The sequence below is a fragment of the Augochlora pura genome, chromosome 11, assembly GCF_028453695.1.
Source record: "Augochlora pura isolate Apur16 chromosome 11, APUR_v2.2.1, whole genome shotgun sequence".
Lineage (NCBI taxonomy): Eukaryota > Metazoa > Arthropoda > Insecta > Hymenoptera > Halictidae > Augochlora > Augochlora pura.
The window spans coordinates 1,523,906-1,545,470 of NC_135782.1; the positions used below are offsets into that span (position 1 = coordinate 1,523,906).

A 21,565-nucleotide genomic window follows, 5' to 3' on the forward strand; every position below is an offset into this window, starting at 1 on the left:
AACAACGAATTTTTACTAGGAAAATTACTTATCTACGATCGTTTATGATTATCTATGGACTGGACTTGATTATCAATGTGCTCGAGGGAGAAATTAATATGATACATGTTAGATGCTGCGAAAGACTTGTTCGTGTAAAAGATCACCCGCGCGTCAAGTGAGTCTTCACTTTACCAGGGAAAGTGATGCAAATAGTGTCCCGCGGACGATGAACAGAGAAAGTGATGCCTGGTGAACATTGTCGTCGCGTGTTTCATTGCGAGAGATGTGCGTGTCAGCTGCCTAAATAAGCGAAAGTACGTATTAAATCATAGGTAACGCATTCAAATTCTGCTTATCTACAATCTGTCCAGCGTTCGTTAATATTCGACTTGTATGTTGTTAACTAAATCGAGAAGTGACAACGAGAGTTAACGGGTGGCAATGCTGCATTGCGAAAAATTTGATCCGAACCGGTTGGAATTACACGGTTTTAACACGGAGGTGTTTCGAAGGGATGATCATCTCGAGAACGTTTCATCCCTAAGCATCCTAGGTTTAAACTATTAATCGGCCTTTCGAATCGATCGGTGAAATTGATGTATTTATGTCCGTACAGACGGGTAAGTAAATGATTTTTCTCGAATGCATGGGCATACACATTTCGAGGACATTCCTGCGACAACACGATCCCCCCGAAGTATTTATTTTGAAATACATGTTACAAACGTGAACATTTGACCTTGAACTGTACCATAGAACTTTTCCCCCTATCGATCGTTATTATAGTATGTAAATGATGATTGTAGGCAGAGAAACGATTGACACGTTCGTTTGTTGTAAAAGTACTGATCATTTACCCGATTATTTGAGAGATCATGCACCCGCGTAATACGATCCTCAACATCTTCTCGACAAATCGAGAAAAAAAATTTTTGTATACTATTCCTTACGAGGGTGACCTATCCTTCGCCTGCAACTTTACGTCTGCACGATAATAACATATATGTATACGCGTAATCGATAATTTTTTTGCACAGCAACATTTCTTTGGAAATGAATATCCCTTTAACCGGCAAGTTTGCCTGCAGGCAGCAACATACGATAACCTATGTTTCCTTCGAAGCAACATAATTCACACGAACGAACTACATTCGCAAGTTAACGTTAAATGCGTCGAATTTGTTATATTCAATGTAATTACCATATAGCGTTCAAATGTCAAAGTAATAATACGTATCGAAATTGCTTTCAGATCAGGATCGTTTCTAATAATTAACGAGGCCAGTTTAAGCGGTAATTTGGAAATGTATAGGACAAATAAATCGAAAATAATTTTCGTCCGTATAAATATTTTGGTGTCCGATAACCGTGCAGTTTTACGAAATCAAATTTTTCACGGAAATACTTCCTCTGTTGGGAATGGGGCGTATGTTGATTACGATAGATTGCGTACTGCTATATCATGCTTGGCTTTGTCAATATATATACGTGCCGATATCCAGTAATAAATGTTTATCCAGACTTTATATCGTTTGTAAAAGTGCGGATGATCAAGGAAGATACTTCATTGTTAACTTCCATTGTCTGAATTACGCGTCCACTTTGATCAACTTGATCGATTCCAGATGGCTAGCATTTGAAAAATGTCGATCCGTAAGAATTGGAAGTAAATTTGTTCTAGTTCGATTTAGTTTATTCGTATCTGACAAACGTAAGAGCTGTAAATTAGAACTTCACGTTATGGGGATTACAATCGTACATGGATGTAAATGATGTAACACGCTAGAGGTTGTATATCGTGTGTTCACCGTCRAATTATGCGAATCTCAAAAGAAAACACGCGCGCATTCTACGGCTGGAACCCCTTGTCCTATACGCGACGTAACCGCAGAGGGAAAGAGTAAACAGATAGCCATYAGCTTCTTCGAAATGAAAAAAAAATATATATTCCTGAACCAGTGACTTCATGAATTAATCTTATCGTTCTGCCGTCAGTATTTTGCGTCACATTCGGTTCAATGTTAACTTTGATGTCGTCGGGCGTGGTGATAAATTGCTACTTAAGCGTGGGGGAGGGGGGGGGGGCGACGAAATGTCGGATATTATAGTAACACCGTTTCCAAGTCGTTAGTCCGTTCGGTGAACAAGAGAAGCGGTATCCAAATTCACGGTCTAATTTAAATAAAATTTCTTTTCAAACTATCAGAATCATGACTACGCACGGGGGCAGTTCTATGTCTTGCGAAGACGGTCACGACGTATCCGGCAATTACAAGAAACCGGTAGAGATCAAGGATGAAGATGAAGCGGCGAAGAGATTAGGGTGCAAGCTAGACGCTAACGGTCGATTGAACCTGAAGGATATTTTATTGGCGTTCAATGGACCGGTCAGCCAGGAACGAGCATGGGCGTTGTGCTATCAAACGGCCAAGAGATTGTCGAGCCTGCCGAATCAAAATTTCTATGAAATCACGGATCTATCGCAGATCACCCTTCACAAGGACGGGGACGTCTGGCTCGACGATCTAATCGGTAAGTGCACTCGGTTCTAATCTATTCAAGATAATTTTCTTCGTTCCGCGTTCCTCTTATCGGTGTGTTTTGTTTTCTAATTGATAGAAACAGATAATGAACAATCGTACATAGATGATGAATGATAAGGAACCACCATGTTCATTGTACTTTACCTTGCATTACACCTAGAATGCATTAAGTTCAATCGCATGTTTATAACTTGCGTAGATGTAGCATTATTTACTACATTTGTTAATCCATTGACACGCGTTGCCTATTTAACATGTAGTTAAAGAACCAGTGTATACAAAAATTCAGTTATTATTTCATTGGAAGGTCGATAATGTGACCTTGTAGTGAGATGTAACTATACATATCTATTGCATAGTCGTACTACAGTTTTGTCGTAGTCACCGTATTGTCGCGATCTATATGTCGTAACATTGTTCACATATTTTAAAATAATAGCCAGTTACATCATTCCTAATTTATGACTGCAAGCAATTCAAGTTATAGTAAGGCATAATTATGTAGTACAGTTACATTAAAAAGTTGCGTTTTTTTTTTTTGAAGCGTGACACAGTTTCTTAAATACTTGTTGAAGTCCGCATGACGTATGTGACTCGAGGCACGCGTTCCTTGAATCTTGAACGCATAATTACTGATATGAGTTAATTGTTTGTGTGACTTGGTTTCTTGATAAGACTATTAATACGGTTGACGTTGGCATAAGAATATCACAATTCGATCAACAAAATAATTACAAATCACTGAAGAATATTGCTTAGGTATAAAACGACAGATCCCTTCATTCGAAAACAAAAACAGACTATAATTGGTTTTACAGATTCTCAAAAGATTTGCCAATCTTTACAATGGTCGGCACCGATCAAACGTTTCATTTATCGGTACTTGAATTTCGTATTGCAGGTGGCCGTGATCTTAGTATTCGACGTTGGAACGAGGAGTTCGCATTTCCACTGAAATAATTGCGGCATTGATTATTCAAATTGACTTGTTTACTATTTTTTTTCTATCACGCGGGAATTGCCACAGTTTGGCCGGCAACTTACCGACACACGCGTCGATCAATGGCTCCGTCGGTCATTTCACCGATCTATGGATCGGCGATGCTTTTCCTTTGCCTAACGCATATCCGTTGTATTTGTTACAGAGTCTAAGCAGCCCCCGGTATCCGAGCAGAAAGTAAGCCACTGATAACAGCATTTTCATGATCAGGGAAACTGTGTTCTTGGGGAAAAACGAATTGTTTTTCTATTGCAGGCGATGTTGTCGTTAGGCATGATGATATTTAAAGCGCTTGATTTTGGCCTAGACGAACAGGAAGAAAGACTATTGTCACCGGATCTAGAGGAATTAATTACGATAATGACCAGTTTAAATGAAGGTAAAATTTGCCAGAGTATATAAAGAACTGCAAAAACTTAATAGTATTTGCTGAAGATTATTACATCGTTTCGTTTTATAATTGTATAGAATGCGAAGGGGAAACAGAAGAGCGTCCGCAGGTAACGGACGACGAAGGTATCGAGCGGGACTCCAGTGATATCGATATAGATGAATTTTTATTACAAAAGCGTCATGATTCGTATGAACACCGGTCGTCCATGTATACGCTAAAAGACGTGATGGAAGTAAGTTAGCGATCACGAGTTCCTTAGATCTTCTGTTAATGTATCGGTGTTATTAATTTATATTAATTTATAGTTATGTACCAGGCATATGCAAACTAGCGTTCAGTCCGCTGAAACTCATTTCAAAGCTGTAATACGGACATTTGTAGCGGAGGCTTTGGAACTGTCCCATTTAGTGAACATTGGGGTGTCCGAACAACTGAAATCAAATCAAAAGGGAGCGAACAACAACGATGGGAATAGAATAAACTCTATGTCTGTCCAGAACCTTGACACTTTAGATTTTATCGACTGGGTAAGACTTTGTTCGTCGCGACAGAAAATCATTTTCTTAAAACATGATTCATGATAAAGCCTCATGCAAATACAGCATTTTCTATTTCAAAACGTTTCCACACAATTCTACAAAAGCATTCACATAAATTCAACTGGTCGTCAGCAGTTTCACGGAAGTATAAGTTTGAAAACTTGTATATTCAGACGTTCATAGAGATCTTCTTGTGTCAATTTATTGATGTAGAAATTGTTGTAAAGTCTACATCAATACGTGCGATGATTGGTGCGTGAATGGGGTCTACTCGCATTACCGTATCCCATAAAGTCATTTGTCATTTTGCAGAGATAAGATATTTGAGATTTATTGACTTCACTCTCTACCGTTATAGACTGACATTAGGATTTGGAGAGCTATACAAGTATGTCATCGTTGATAATTGTTTTGCGCATGAGAGAAGCAAGTATTAGAGTTTAAACTGTGTTAGCACCGAGCATGTAGCATGATTTGATAGAGTTCGTAGAATTCGTAGATAACTGACTAGTACAGTTTTTGGTACAATTGACTTTTACAAAACTAACTGTATTAGCACTCTTATAAATGCATGTATCCACTGATACTCGTGTCCACAGTAATTACGCAAAATTACACTTTCTTATGCTACAGTCTGTATACACTGTCAATATATGAAAGTACTCCGAAAGTTATCCGATGTTCAATTTATTCGATATCTTTTTAAATTGTTCAAACATATTTCAAGGATCTAAAACAAGATATTTCAATAGGCACGGTTTTGGGTGCAAGTGATTCAAGAGTTGCGAAAAGGAGTGAAACTGAAAAAGGTGGAAGCCAACTTGGGTGCTAAGAGCACGGCCCGTGGCCACGGGAAGAGGGCAGAGTTTGAATTAACGCCGTATGAAGTCTTGATGGACGATATTAGAAAAAGGAGATACCGCCTAAGGAAAACACCCTCGCCATCGCCGCATTTGCGAAAAGACGCCCACGCAGTTATTCTAGAATTTATTAGAAGTAAACCTCCGTTGAAAAAGGTAAGAAAATTCTTCCAGCTTCTGTTCGATAAGAATTTTTATTTCTGCAAACGAACGTTGCGCATTGTCGAATCCTGTGTACAGGCCTCCGAGAGACAACTACCACCGTTGCGGAAAGAGTGGACCCTGCGTGAATTACTTATGGAGAGCATCAAAAAGCCACCGAACTTGAGACCGTCCCGAAACAGATATATACCTAAGAACGAACAACCGTCCCAAAAAATTGGTAAGTTATGCTCTCTGTTGACTTGCACAACGATCATTCTTGCATGTTACACATCGTGTTGCTTTATAAACAGTTTAATAAATCAATAAAAGCTGATGTCTCCTAGTTTATATTTGCGTACCAAGGATGCGTTTAATATCCGGTGAAAATACATAGTTGTTGCTGGAACTAGATGGTACCTCAATAAATCTCCCTGAGCAAACTGCGTTTTATTAGTCTTAAGCAGAAAAACTATATAAATTAGTAATACTGATTTATATAGTTAAAACCTGTATAATAATATAAAGAAGAGGTTCGCTGAAAATATTCTCTGATAAAGAAAAAGAAACATCCAATTTCCTAAAACGATTCTATGAAAGAGTTCTCCATTGGACAGGAAACGAAATATCGTAACGGAGCCCGCCAGGTCTACGTGATCGCACGTATCTACGGAAAATATTATGCCCCATAGGTACATAGAGAGAACACACCACGCGACGCGCACGTGCGACTGTATTTTTAACGAAAATATATTTACCGAGAAGTGTTCATGCGCGAGGATGGTACGGCGCGCGCGGGCGCAAACCCGTGCAGCTCCGCCGCGTACATGTATCTCTCGCCCGTGATCTCGAGAGTACAGCCTGGCAATTCCACGCAGCTTCGAGCAGAACAGCGGTATCTGTGTCTCTCATATTATTTCTAATAATAATTCCCCATCCCAGAATGCTTGCGTCTCATTATTATTTTCCCCAGAATAGTCCCGATTAATCGTGAAGTTGTATCGCAGTGCGTATCAATCCGACCTCTCCAATCCATCCTCCAAAAATAAAACAAGACCATCTTATATAGACGGAAATCATGTCCGAAAGATAATTCCGTGGTTCGAGAATCGTTATATCCCTATCGTGGCTAGTATCTCTCGAGCTTGTTTGTCGAGAGAGGGTGGATCTGAATGAATCATGATTGGGTATGGATAGGCTGGCTTAGGGTATCGCGAGCCCACGGACCGAGGCGCGATCAATAAACCGAAAGCGCGGAAAGGGCGAGCTGACGTCGACCGAGAACGTCATCGTGCGAGAACGGTTGTGATTTTCTCGAGTGTTTCCTTTCGGATTTTTAGCGGTGTTTCTTTCGCAGTAGATATTCCGCGGTGATACGGTTCGATTAAAATCGCGAAATCCCGACCCCGTGTATATAAGCGTGTATCCAATAAACCGAGTGCGTCGAAAGGAGGACAAACACACTAACGAGCACGTGCACTTGATGTACAGTCGCCATCCGAGGTTTTACGAGCATCACGGTGGACCAGCGACTCAGAGCGATGAGAAAGACGAACAGATGAATGAGGATTGCCTGGATGCTGGTAACCGTTAATATTTGTCTCTTCCGCAAAGATGAAAGAGCGTATCGGCTGGAGTTTCGATACGCTGTATTTTCACGTCGGGAACTACTGGACAACGGTTTACAATCAGAATGGTGTTGATTCGCAGGCCGCGAGATTTTGCAGTTGAACCGGGACGTCGGGAAGGAGTCGGCGAGCGTAGCTTCTGGTCAGATCTGGTGGTTGTCACAAGTAAATCATTGCAAATGAACCGTCGTATAAATATTGATAGACGGAACAGAATGGAAAGAGTACGGAGTTCATGATCGTAGGCGGTGAGTCCCGCATGATAGTCTTGGGCGAAGTTCCACCGACGCAGCCGGAGCAGGAACAGGAACCAGCGCAGGATGTGGCGGCTCAATGGTTGCAGACAGAGGACCCTTCGACCAGTTCAGCTGCGACAACAACGGCCAATGCAACCGGGGCTAGCGTGCCGGCTACCGCGAGTCGAAGTAGAACGAATGTGCCACCGGTACCGCAACCGAGACAAAGAGTCAGCAAGCTTGAGATCAGGGTACCGGGAAACAGGAATCGTAAGTCGCGTAGAAGGCGCATTACGGTCCCAGGTAATCATACCATTCATCTTCTCTTCGCCGCGCCACGATTGGTGATATGTATGAAAATGAAATTTCATGACGAATATCGGTGCAGACTTGAACCGCCGTTTGGAGCAAACTATGTTCATAGTCAACGTTCATCTTGCCTCTACGTATTAGAATCAGCTGTATGCAATATTCGTTCCTATACTCAAATGCGTAATATAATATTTTTGTGTACAGGATGATCATTAACAGTAAGCAAATGAAAGCATAATTTAAAGATTGTAATTTTTTTTTTAGAGAACTGAATAGTTTTGTTAGATTATCGGAAATAGCTAAAATCTATCTAATTTACCTGCGAGGGCAAAGACACACTGCTTGGAATCTATTAGCCTTCTTCGCGGGAAGTTCAGTATTCATAAAATGTGTAATATTCGCAAGTTAAAGTACAAGCATTGTATGTAAAAACAATGGAAACTTCTTTCAACAGCAGAACGTTTATGTAACTTTAATAATTGTATTTAATCCAATGCATGCTCAGGAAGCAGTAATGTATGTATTTGAGATTTTTCTGAGGTACTATCGTCTCTTATTTTGTTTCGCAAAGTTTTTCAAAAAAAAAAAAAAGAAACAGATCATATGTCATGTTCACTGATCATCGGCATACATACTTCCGTACTCTCTGCAGTAGTAATTGACATAGTTGAGACCTATTAGTGTGAATGAAATTTGTAGATCAAACCCAAAGTAGTGCTGACAACAAAGGAAGTGAATCAACTCCAATACCAAAACCTCCTAGGAGAGATCTTGATGGTTCAAATTCTACAACAACCAAACGAAAAGTAATACCAGTGGATTTTGATTTAAAGGTAGATATTACTTCTGTCTGGATTACAGTTACTTTTAATGTACCATACTTCAGGATTTACAGACAACAACTCTATCAACGTAAGACTTAAAAGTTCTAGCGGTTCTGAGATGATTATATTTATTTTAAAAACGTGTTTAGTATGGTTATACGGACTTCTAAATTTAAATGTTCTTGACAAACAGCTCGATGCAGAGGATGAGGACGACGACGACGACTACAATGAAGAATTTACAGTTACAAGATTTGAAGAAGAAGATGAAGCAACGAATTATTGGCAACTGAAAGAGGACTATACATTCGGAGATAGGAGTAGCACTTGTAACAGGCATAAAGATCACAGAGATGACGACGAGGTGGATTCTGCGAATCCTTGGCGAAAGACGGGCGGACTTCGCCTGACAAGGAATGAGTACCACCGGTTTTGCGATGCTCAATTAGAATGTAATTTTAACATTTATTAGTAAGAATGGATTTATCTTAAGTATGATTTATTTGTAATATGCTTTTTGTGTTTTGTAGCCTATGATCTGGCAACCCAGTGCCCATCTAGAAGAGCATCAGCTCGTAAACACGCAGCTAGACGCAGTATAGCAATTACAGCATTAACTGGCACCGCATCTCTTCCTCATTCAAGACCCCAGAGTCGCCAGCACGTAGGTGTAACAGAATCGACATTAAGTCAGGGACCGAGTCCTAACATCAGTCTGAATCCGAGTCCAAGTTTAAGTCCTCAACCAAGGGCTAGACAACCTCGTCGTTCTCAAACAATTGCTGAAGGTTCAACGAAAGATTCTGAAGATCACAATGAAGACTGGCAAGAAGATAAAGGACAGGTGGGAACTTCATGAACTAAAATAGTTATCCTGTTTATTAACGAATAAATAAAACATTTATTTTTCTATAGAAACCTACGTTAGGTGATATGTTCTTGGATGAAAGGCTTTCTTTAACGCTCGAAGAGATTGTGCATATTCGTAGTGTACTAACCAAAGCCGAATTAGAATCTCTGCCTGTGGAAGGACGCGTAAAGGAAGATGTGGAGAAACGACGTGTCTGTTTCCTTTGCCTAAAGACCAGATTTGGACTATTAGGCCCTTGGGGACAGCGTTGTCGTCTGTGTGAAAGAACTGTATGCATAAAGTGTTACTCCAAAGTGAGTTCTGGTTCTCTACGTTGGGAAGTCTGTTTTTAATCGTAGGTGTAAATGTAATCGTTCTATTTTGCACCCTAGATGCGAATCCCTACGGAACATTTTGCACATGTGCCCGTGGTGTTACTATCACCCGGACTTCTTCTTTCCCCCTCATCATCAGAACCGGACACCAGCAAGAGCTCTTGGCTCAGGGGCAACGGCGCAGCGGGATCTGCGCCGGCATCACCAGCCTCCAGACGCAAAGATTCATCTCTGAAAAGCGTGACCCCTTCATCCACGCCAACTACGACACCTGTTTTGATACTCACACCAACCTCGACGCCACCATCTCACGCACGCAAAGAAACGGACCATCTGGATAAGAGGTGATTACAGCCGAATCAAAATTTGATTTTTAACACCGAAATGGATCATTTTAAAGATTTTATTGATCAAGTATTGATTTTGGTTTCATTGTATGCAGAAGTTTAAAAAGTAGCGGCAGTCCAGCGAACGTACCATCACCAAAAGCATTCACCGGCTTCAGTAGTCAAAGTTCGGAGCAACGATTGGTCGCGGAACGACTTCGAGGTGTTTCCATGGTTGTTTGTCACGACTGTCGCATTATGGTGATACAGATAATTAAGAGTTCCAGAATAACAAGGGCTACGTTACGCAACAATGTCATATCTCGACTTACTTTAAACCTTTCGCCAGCTTATGTTTGAAACTCCGCCCTCTGATGCCGGTTGTTCAATGGTCGGTCAATTTTCGATTGGAAAACAGGCGCGTCTTCTCGTTCGCAATTCTGATAAGTGGATTATGTGCTACTGTGCCAGTAACTGAGGCGGCACGTAGATTAGATTCCTTTTCCTTCTACCCATATCTCTTCTTGTTCTCCTTGTAAGGATAATCTTCTGCAAATGGTTGGCAGTCTCTCTTCGATACAACGAGCATATGTATCAGTTGCTACGCAAGACTTCAACATATTATATTGGATCTATTATTCGGCATGGAATGGCACTCAAGGGCTGTACTGAGTCGTATGATAACGTCGTGAAACTACTTTGTGAGATTAATTAGCATCAAGGTTAGCAAAATCTGTTACCGTTCACAAAAACAAAAAAAATTAAGACAAATCTCGTTTCCAAATATAAAGATTGAGATGCACTATACAAAGCAGGGTAGATGTAATCTGTTTTCGATAAAAAAATATGACGGAATCTAAGAGATAAGGAATGTAGTACGAGAAACCGAAATATTGTGGCATCTAATATAGTCTATGTACCTACATTCAGGCTTGTATCTAAGTAGTATCGTTAATGCATGCAAATTTGAGATGAAAAAATGGTATAATTACAAAGTCAGATATTTCATTACGGTGGCTAAGGTTCCAGTTTTGGTTCGCAGCGGCGGTGAACTATTTTTGCTTCCCAATTCAATGATAATTACTATAGTAATTAATCTTAATGATAAAGCAGGAGATACGCACTGTGTGCATTCTCAGCTTATAAACACTGGGAATCTGTTTAACTCGAATAATTGTTCCGGGCATGGATATTATGTGAATTCGCCCCCTACCTTGTTGTGAACACTAAATCTAAGTAATATGACATATAAAGCGAAATATAGTTGAGAGAAATTGATCATAACGGGATCAACATCAAAGTAAAAACTGTTGAGACATTAAATGTAACCGATATACGTATTTCTGCCAGAGCATCTCGTTTCATGTGATTGCAAATTTGATCGGTTAACCACTATTTGCTCTTTTTTCGATTCGTTAATACATCCATTTGTAAAATAAATCCATGTTGGGTCGTACCGTTTCATTTTTCCTTTTTGTAATCTGTACGATTACGTTGTGATAATAATTTCGTTTAATTCGTAGCATCATTATCATTGTTAATAATTCAATCTGAGGTCCGAGAAATGCGTACCTAAGCACACATATATATTTAACTTAACTAGGGAAAGAATCAAACTTTGAGAACCCCAATGTGGAGAGAATGTTGCATTCGTTTCTGCGTCCGCGCGACACTAATTCATACATTTAAGATACATCATTTAATTCGTAAAGTCAGTGTCGGGTGCACAATTGTATAATAAGTAAGTTGTGATTGATTTTGTTATGATGTTTGTGATATTATTTATTATTTTGTGTATTCCATATTTATTTCGATTATTTATTTACCTTTGCAAAACAATAAGCAAACATTCTCCTTTATATTATGAATGTAATTGTATATTTATATTTTTTGCAATTCATACGAATATATAGCGCGATATTTGTATATATAATTTGTCGTTGTGATCATAATTATTATTATTATTATTATTATTATTGTTGTTATTGTGATTATTATTGGTTTCTTTTGTACAGTATTAAGTGCAGAAAAAAATGCTAAATGTAACTGCGAATAAATCAATTGTACGCTGAAGCAAAATAATGAGTTGAAATGAACACATTAAGAAGTGGTTCTTGTTGCAGACAGATTTCTAGGGAATTAGTACAATGAAATGGCTATTGGCCTGTACAGACATAGCGCTGTTAAAGGGGAAATGTACAAACGTAAACTGATAGTGGTTCAGAGTACAAATGAAAGGGAATCGAAGTATGCGAATTGCACTACAATTAATGCTGGTACGGTCTAACACTGAGTTGTATACGTAACAGTGAAACTATAAATTTGTTAATATATGTAAAGTAAATTGGTGAACTCTACTAATGGACAGATGATTTTCAGTTGAGAATGGAGTTGTATTTATTTTTTTAGTCACACAGCTAGATTCCCAATGGTTTCCAGCAAAAATCAAAATGATATCGCAGCGAGGCGCAAGAGGATTTACACGACAGCTACTAGAATAATCATCGAGTATAATAATTTATCGTTTTTTATGTGCAATATAATATGTATATTAATGAATGATTATTAGAAAATCTTGTTTTTATGAAGAAAATGACCAAAATACATCACATTCCAATCCAATCACTCAAAACGTTATCTCCAATAAAAGAAATGTTTTTCTCATTTTATATTTTATTGTAAATATAAAAAAATTATATATTTGTAAAAGTTGTTTAGTATTGTAATTGCTCTTTCAATCATGCCGATATTTATATATATATACATAATAGAAAGATATATTTTTTTGTTCTTTTTCATGTGAGCGTTGAAATTATACCAAAATCAATATTCTGATTTTAACTTAGGCAACTGTATACGATCTTGAAATGTGCTTAATATTTCTAGTCAACGAATAATAATTAATACAAGATTTTATGCTACAATAATTCAGTTGCAAATCCTTCTTTCACAAACAATCGTATTATTCGTGTAATATAAAAATGGCTACATTTATATTATATAAACGAAATTGCGCATAAAAGTTAAAGAGAAGAACTAAATTTTTAACAGTCGATAATTAGCATAGATTATAATAATTATCTTGATATTTTGCAAACTATTAGATTAAATAATTATTTTGTTATTATTAATATTTTAATATCATTGTTTTTAATGCCAGAAACTTTGGAATATAAGAACTCATTGTTCACAATTTCGGTTTGTTTTATCAATTCAGAATTCTGAATTTTTTCAAAAGATAATTCTAGTACTTCATTATTAAATATCATATTTGGCTAATTGTACAGTTTTCGAGCTTTCTTCCTAAATGAAGGACCTTTCCTCGCAATTTATAAATCATAATAAACTTACATGTATAATTAAGGCAACAGTTTCTCGATAATTGGTTATTGAAATATTCATTATTATTATTTTCAACACGAAAAAGTTTAATGCAAGACTTGCTCATTTATTAACTAATATAACATTCATGATCTCTCGCATGTATAGAGCAATATTTACATGTAATACTGATACAATCATAAAATTTTCAATAGATTCATTGAAAGAATGAAACTCACGTCGAGAAAAACAAATACAGTATTGCGTAGCAAAAATTTCAGTGAGAAACATTATCACAGCCGTAGGTTCTATTTTGATGCGTATGAGAGAATGTATAGTTGCATTAATGAAAAATGTTAAGACGTTTCATTGAAAATATACAAAACAAAAAAAAAATACAAGAGAAGTAACATCAAATATAATCATCGATTGAAAGCAGGACCGTTTGACTATATGCACAAAATATTCTACACACGTTGATATATTAAAATTAAAAAGTAATACAATTTAAAGCTTGTAAGTATTCATAGATATACAGTGGATTACAAAAGAAGTAGTTTCTTGAAGTTTGATAATGTTTTATTTATTTTTTCAAAACAAGTTTAATTACTTAACTTTGTTTACGATCCACTGTACCAAGAATGAATATTACCTTCGTTTTCAAAGTATTGCAGCAAAGCAAATCTAACAAAGCTTATCAAACTATATCACTAATAAGTAGCCGCGGATATTTGCACATTAACTGTACATTAATTTGCTAAAAATACTATACAGATGAAATTATCTCTTAAAAGTGATTATTAAAAATATTACGGGATCATCCACAGTCTACTTATGAGTTTTTATGAGGCGGTTGAAACAATTTAATGGTTGTAAAGGAATACTCACGTCTGACTTAATACTACTTTTTAATTTCAGCAGCTTTTAAATATAGAATATCTTTGTACATACACGTGTGGCTATTGCTGTTTCTCCGACGGGTAATATGTTAATATTTTTTTTTAAAGTACGAATTCAGCACACGTTAACGTTGCGTAGCAACGAGATATCAGCAAACTGATAAAACTCCTGCCTTCATCGTGTTAATAATCAGCGCTTTCAACCTGTTCCAAGTACATATTCCTTTTTTTCCACAACGCTCACGATGGCCAAATTCGCACCTTAATCGTCGTGTACATTACGCATATTAAACGAATTTACACATTAAACGAATATGATTTTATTTACATTTGAGCGACAAATACACAATAGGTTTGTTTTCTGTCTATCGAATCTCAATAATACTACTTATTAGCATCAATGACTTCAATGGAAACATATCAGTATGAAAGTCCATTGATACACACAAATACTGCATTGAATGGAAAATGTATTCATACACTATTGACTTTTTTTTACTGTCAGCTGCTGAAAGCAGCAGACAGTTGTGTATAAATACCCTTTTCTCTCAATGTATTCAACGCATGTAGTATTCTTTTATGTAATAAAAAAACAGTGGATTAAGTTACAGTAGTCTCTCGTTACGAACATTTGAGTTGCTCGCTTCGCTCCAAGCACATGGCAAAGAATAATTTGTAATTCTTAATCAATGGTAAAATTTGTTCGCTGATAATAGCTGAGATTAGACAGAAATTTTCTAAATTCCATAGAAATTGTTGAACGATACCATGCAATGTGCTTTGTGAACATATTCAATAAAAAAAAAATGAATGAATGGGTAAAGTATACAATGATGCATGCGTGTAACGAGAGACTACAGTAGAGTGCGATTATGGCCAGATGCAACGATTGTGATTCAAGTATTCGGAATACGATGATCATGGTATAAGAAAATAATTACAACGAATTTCGATCTGCATGAGAGCATCGTTACAACTCACGGCAATCTGGAATCATGCTTGAGAAATGAATGTTCTTAATGCGAATTATGTACAGAATGAAATGTCGTTTGCGGAACTATGACTGTTGCACTTTCTCTGTGTTAGGTGTTTCATGTTTCACTTGTGACTTTAAACGCTAACGCGAAGCAAGTAACGTATTCGATGCTATTCTAGAGAATTGTTTACAACGAAGTGAGAGGTAAAGCTAAATTACGTAAACACTACGCTTTAGTATCTAGTCAGATTTTTGTCATTGTTGGCAATAGATTAATGATAGTAATCAATTGTTTTATTCCAAAACCAACATTCCTGTACAGGATGCTCCATAGTAACTTGATTGATGATGTACAATCGAAGGAAACATATACGAGAGAGCATGTAAGAATAGTCCTTCTAATTTCCTTAGTCTGAGATCAGCGTGTACAGGAATATCATCTATGTAATAAAGTAAAACTTAACTTCTGTTAATAAATAAATATTAAAGACGTATTATAAAGAATGTGATGCTTACTGGAAGACGGTATTAGAATCTGACTGTAAGAGTTTTACTTTTATCTTTATTAAAAGTGAGGGTTTACGAGGATACAGTTGTAATATTTTGATTGTTAGTGAAGATAATCGAAAAATACAACTACCTTGCATTCTGTAACATGATTAGTAATTAAAATTCACCATAAAATTCATTTATTTAAAATACACTCTGTCAAAAATCTTAAAAAAAAGAAGTCATTGCATTCGATAAAAAAGAAAAAGAACAAAGGGACACAAAAAGGATGCACATTAAAAATTGTAAATATACGATTAATACTGAAAAACAATCACAGGATTTAAAATCATTACTTCCAACTGTATCCGCTGGCTCCCTCCACTATTCAAATCACTGTTCACGCTAAAGTGCTGGACAACAAATTCGGTTGACAGTAGAAACTTCATGCAACATGTCTTTTTTTCGTTGATCCCTCCCCTTTATTAATACAAAGACCCAAAGAGACGCGGTGATCTCTTGTGTCTATCTCTATTCCCGTAATTTGATACTCAGCACTCTGGTCGTACAGCTCTAAATTTATACATAAACAATGATTAACGTATCAGACAGGTAGCGCAAATACGTTGAGGCCCGATGCAGTCGTCGTGACAAAAGGCGCCACACTGTCGGCATATTACCATTGCACCCCTCATGTTACACTCGCAGGGAGGAGGAGGATCACCGCCCATTATCATACCGGGTGCCGCTGGTTCAGCGCCACCACCTCCTCTACCATCGGCACCCCTTGCCTTCAAGGTTACAGCTTGATGGGAACCTTCTCCAGCACTGGCTGGTCTTCCGCGTACCAAATGTACCCCAACACCCATCCCAGCTATTTGCGGAGGCAATGGTGGCGCAGAAGATGCTCTTGGCGCGCTGTCTCCGACACCTGTCCTTTGTACAAGTATGTATTGCCCTAAGCCACCTGTCGCCGTGGATCCTAACTGTGCTACGGTATTGCTTTCTGGTACCTGAAAATATCGTCTTACTATTAGCCATCGTTCTATGGTCCAATGCTTTCGATAAACTGGAAGTTATAAAATTCTATATCAGAGGCTGATCACTGAGACCACCAATGCTAGAATAGTTAAAAATCTTTGTCTATTCTTGTATCATTTCTACTCGAATAGAATTTTACTATCTCCACTCTGAAAGTCAAGATCATACGTTTTCCATATTTATAAGCACAGAATTAGTAAGAAAATTTATTTATTAGATACCTGTATGATACAGTGATCAAGACAAGCCACTCGCAAGATTAGCACTGTACACACAGAAAAAGTATAAAATAGTACATGCGCAGGCCGAGTGTCTATTTTATACGAGTGACTCAAATGTAAATCGAATGATTAAAAAAATGGAAACAAGCATGATCGCACTTTTCTAATATATTCCTTTATATCGATCAATATTAAATCAATTGGATCAGTTTCAATTAAATGATAACAAATAATTAATTCCTCAATGTTTACAAGGCTAGTGATAATTTGTGAGAGTAATGCACTTTGAATTTAAAAAAATAGAATCAAATGTAATGTAGGCTGCTGCATATGGTTGGTTAGTAGGGTGTGACATACCTCCGCTGATGTTGCTTGTCGCGCGGTGGCGAAAACGTGCCTCAGCATAACAGCTTGAGTTTTATTTTGAGCTTGTTTGTTGTGTTGTATTGTTTGAGGCGGCTTTTGTGTTTTGACGGTCGTGATCGTACGACCACCGGACTTACTAGTGGTGAATGCGCCGTCGCCTCTAGCAAGTAAGCTCGGTGGAGGTTTCAGATGAGCTTTCAACTGATCTCTATTTGGTGAACTTTGTATGACCTACAAATGGCAGAAGAAATATTTACTTGACTGTAACAAGGAAGGAATAATATTATTATCTATCGCTTTCGTTCAATGTGACAACAGAAGTTCACAATATTGTTGACGACACTTTGCCCTTCATTTCACCTAGAATCTCTGATTCAACAGGCACAATATATAAATGTACTTTAAATTACCGCTTGGCATATTTGGTAGCTGCGTTCCAAATTGACAGCACCAGGTGGTTCTTTCGTGGTACTACGAGATCTGCCTCCCCCCTGTTCTTTATTACTGTTCCTAGAACCTCTTTGGCTGCCTTGATTATTTGATCGTGAAGTCCTAGAGGTCACCGCGACCGTAGCTCCAGGATACTGTTGTTGTTGTATAGTCGCTACAACCTGTCTAGGTTGCGCGGGTGCCGAAGCTGGCTGCTGTATAACGATGGTGTTTTGCGCTCGATTCTGTTGCACGCCGATTGCGGCTGGTACGACGTTCGGAATTGGATTTTGCGTAACGTTGGTTCTGACGCTCCGTGCGGTATTATTTTGTGTGTTCAATTGAACCACCTCTTCCTGCGTTCTCATTATATTCACTTGCGAATTGGTGGTCTGTTGAGTTTGAAGTTGACCGGCAATTGGGGACGTGCTGTTCAAAGCGGCAGCGGCGGTTTGATCAGAATGGAAACTAGTTTGTACAAATCTGATGGACTGCAGCTGTGGGAAAGCTATGATCGGTGAACTTTGTGACTGAAAGTTCTTCATTATACAACTCGTGCTTGGTGTGCCGATCGCAAGACTCTCGGATTGAAATGGTGTCCCTTGAACCACTGGTAACTGGATGCAATTAACCGATTCCACGTTGGAATCAGCATTGATGAACTGTTGGGTTTGACTTGTTGTTGCGTCAGTGGTAGTTGGCGTGTCGCTACATTCGTCTTGAGTAGTCACAGTAATGTTTGCGGCCACTGATCCATCCAAAGCTGCAGCTACCAATGGCCATGGAACTTGAAGCTCTTCCTGCGTCTTCACAAAATAAGAGAAACCTCAGTCACAGAAAGAATTCTTTGCGGCGTCGACAGAAAACTTACACTTTTCTATGTGTATACTTACCCTAGCGGTGTTATTAATGTTATTAACAGTCGGGTCTACTGACCAACTACATTCTAACATTTCAGAACAAACGTAATTGTTGGCCTCTCTAAGAGCTTCCTCTTCGTTTCCGCCATTCACATCTTGCTGATCTCTAGCGGTCTCTGCTTGACCTGAGACGACTTGCGTTTCTGTTTCCTCTGTACTGTTCGTTCCCATTTCCATTCCATCAAGAATAGGGTACATTATTTCTTCGGGGCATCCTGAAATCTCTTCATACGCTTCGCGCATTTCCCCTCTTACCTAAAAACAAGTATACTCTTGGTAAGATAATTAAACTTATAAATTCTGTCTTTGCAGATTGCACAAGGCTTCACCTCCAATTCGTGAATACGTTGCAATGTTTCACTATCAATCTCCATTCCCTCTGGAATTTGTGATTCACCATCTGTTGGGTTTTCATGGGAAACCTGAGTCGTTTCGCTCTGATTGTTATTAATCAATGTAGAATCTTCCATAACAATTTCTGTCGATCTAACTTGTTCATGCGTCGGCGATGTTTCGAGCATGGTCGTCGTTTCACAATCGGACATTGGATAAATTTGTTCTTCGGACATTTGGGTCACCTGTTCCTGCGATATTTGAGATATTTGATCTACCGTAGTCTGAGGCGTGCATTCTGTCGATAGTTGAGGTATTGCTTCGCTAGGCGTGTGAGATACTTGTTCTACTTGTTCATTAGATTTTGGTGATGCGCTTTCTTCTGGCAAGAGAATCGTGTCTTCCGAAACCTCAAGAATATTATCTTCCATTGGCTCGAGCTCCTTTTTACTTTCGGGTAAATGAATTTCTTCGTCGTATGTATTTGAAATGTTCTCCTGACAAACTTGTACGACAACTTCGTCTTCCTCGACGGTCTCTTGCTTTTCTGGGAGAACAGGGACTTTCTCTCCTTCCTCTGGTTTATCCTGAATCATTTCAGTGTCTGCTATTGTTTCTACAGAACTTATGTTTACAGATTCTAAATGTTTCTCGTCTAATAATGTATGCGTTGTTTCGTTATATTCTTCTGTTAATAATTCTTGTATGCCCGGCGTTTCGGTTAATTCATCTGTATTATTTATAGTAGTTTCCACTTTACAGTTATCTTCTTCCACTTTGTCTTCAGACATAATAATAGGGCAAGGAGCATCTGATGTAGGCGTATCTACACTAGATTCCAAACGAAGCCTTAAACTAGAACGCGTTACAGCCCCACCAGATCTTGATTCCGCGATACAGTGTAGACCCGACCTAAGCTTCGGTTCACGTTTCTCACCCCATATTGGCTCGAAATGTTTCACCTTCCATGGATCTAACTTATTCTTATCTCTCTCCGCTTCCATCTTCAATCGTTGTTGATTCTCGGGAGTAAATTCTCCTTCTGCCAAGCGTTTACGCCATTCTAGACAAGCTCGTGCAAAGAATTCATTGTTTAATCCGGATGTGGCAGCATCCTGACAGTAAGAAACAAAAGATATATTCCCAAAATCTCGTCGCCTTCATAGAGAGGCATTGAACATCTACTTTAGCAGATATACTCTAAAAATTGATCTACAAGTATTACCTGTCTATCTACAGCGGGCAAAAGCTGTGCAAGTTTCCTTTGATACAAAGGTGGCAAACCCTGAAAGGTATGCCTATTTAAAAGAGCACGTAAACTTGTGCTGGCTAGAATGCTAGCTGGAGACTCTAGATCCACTAGACCAGCCTCCAATTGTGCAGTCGCCGATAGTCTCTTGGTTGATCGTCGACGCCCAGACTTCAAACTAAATCCTGGCAAACTAGCCAGGACCTCTCTCATTGTGGCAGCAGGCTCTTCGGTTGCTACGTTTAAAATCATAACAAAAGATATATCATAACTCAATCCAGCGATAAAAGAGGAGACATGTTCTACGAGCTAACAATTCGGCGTACTTGTTTTATCTTGAACAAACTGTTTGACTTACTAGTGTTAATATGCTGCACATTGTTCACTGGAGACGGTGGATCGTTCGGCGGTGGCGGTGGCAATGGTTTTACGACAATCCTAGGAAGAGTACGAGAATTACCAGCTGCTATGGTAGTGTTTTTTCTACGTCTCTTGGCCTGCTGTCGTAGTGCATGTTTGATAACCTTTTTACTGTGCACCATACTAGAATAGCCAGAGCAACCCGGACTGGTTTCACACCCTTCACCTTTGCCAAGCTCTACATCTGTGTCCATGACAGTACCTATACATCAGACATTGTTATGCGAAATGCCGGCGAATCGAATGTGAAAGCCACGGCACCGTTGCATCTGACAAAACACGGGTTTCGTGACAGTTTATTTCATATCGCGCCGGATAGTTCAACTACCACGATTACCCTTTCCTCAAGAGATAAACATTCTTCAACAACACCAACTCCGTGACATTTTCGTAACAATTAACAGGAGGTCCGTGTATCTCGCGCGATATCTTTTAATCCATGTTGTCCTAACGTCCATGTACGCCCAAAACTCGATCACATTCACGAGTTCTGCTGTTTCTCAATCAATTGGCAAAATGCCATTCGGAGAAGCTCGTAACGTTCCGCTTCCATCCGCCATATTGTATTTACATATTTATACCACGGAAGCGTATCTTCGACATAGAGCGCTTTCTAATTCCACGCGTATTACAATACTCATACGCGATTCATTGTTCTTCCACGTAATCTGAAAATTATTAATGGATACCTTATAAACTAATAATAATCGTTTTGGTACGCTTATTTCCTATGCATTATAATAAATACATTTTTCTGTGATATAATAATACATATGATACGAAACAAGATTTCCTTTCTGAAATGTGTACGGAAGAAATAGAAGGAATACTACCATTTTCTTGCTCTGATATATTTTAATTTTCTAACAGTTTCTACAAATAAGCAAAACGAGATGTGTACATATTACACGACGAGACAAACGTGACCCAA

The 21,565-nt window shown here is 38.4% G+C and overlaps 3 protein-coding genes across 9 annotated transcripts; 2 read left to right on the forward strand and 1 right to left on the reverse strand.

The window, feature by feature from the left end:
* Positions 1-56: 56 nt before the first annotated feature.
* Positions 57-12,676, forward strand: Spir (spire type actin nucleation factor). Of its 6 annotated transcripts, none has more exons than XM_078195120.1 (16): positions 57-296; positions 396-602; positions 2,189-2,514; positions 3,671-3,702; positions 3,781-3,904; positions 3,994-4,151; positions 4,225-4,446; positions 4,817-4,846; positions 5,211-5,474; positions 5,559-5,700; positions 8,335-8,468; positions 8,653-8,911; positions 8,990-9,303; positions 9,375-9,623; positions 9,702-9,988; positions 10,087-12,676. In XM_078195120.1, the coding sequence occupies exons 3-16, from the start codon at positions 2,193-2,195 to the stop codon at positions 10,328-10,330; spliced, it is 2,781 nt and encodes a 926-aa protein (XP_078051246.1). In that variant the 5' UTR covers positions 57-296; positions 396-602; positions 2,189-2,192; the 3' UTR covers positions 10,331-12,676. The 6 variants fall into 6 exon arrangements, with proteins under 6 accessions (XP_078051246.1, XP_078051248.1, XP_078051250.1 ...); XM_078195122.1 differs by having other exon boundaries at positions 399-602; XM_078195124.1 differs by lacking the exon at positions 4,817-4,846.
* LOC144477386 (uncharacterized) lies at positions 6,407-8,327 on the forward strand. The gene is made up of 4 exons (XM_078195127.1): positions 6,407-7,042; positions 7,170-7,252; positions 7,333-7,626; positions 7,712-8,327. The coding sequence occupies exons 3-4, from the start codon at positions 7,347-7,349 to the stop codon at positions 7,774-7,776; spliced, it is 345 nt and encodes a 114-aa protein (XP_078051253.1). The 5' UTR covers positions 6,407-7,042; positions 7,170-7,252; positions 7,333-7,346; the 3' UTR covers positions 7,777-8,327.
* Positions 12,677-12,858: 182 nt separating the features above from the next.
* On the reverse strand, positions 12,859-21,186 carry Asx (transcriptional regulator additional sex combs). Of its 2 annotated transcripts, XM_078195119.1 has the most exons (8): positions 20,573-21,186; positions 20,191-20,450; positions 18,962-20,080; positions 18,606-18,887; positions 17,694-18,518; positions 17,275-17,514; positions 16,918-16,961; positions 16,584-16,668 (listed from the first exon to the last, which is right to left on the reverse strand). In XM_078195119.1, exons 1-7 carry the CDS (start codon positions 20,826-20,828, stop codon positions 16,956-16,958), a joined length of 2,988 nt encoding a protein of 995 aa, XP_078051245.1. In that variant the 5' UTR covers positions 20,829-21,186; the 3' UTR covers positions 16,584-16,668; positions 16,918-16,955. The 2 variants fall into 2 exon arrangements, with proteins under 2 accessions (XP_078051244.1, XP_078051245.1); XM_078195118.1 differs by lacking the exon at positions 16,918-16,961 and having other exon boundaries at positions 12,859-16,668.
* Positions 21,187-21,565: the final 379 nt, after the last annotated feature.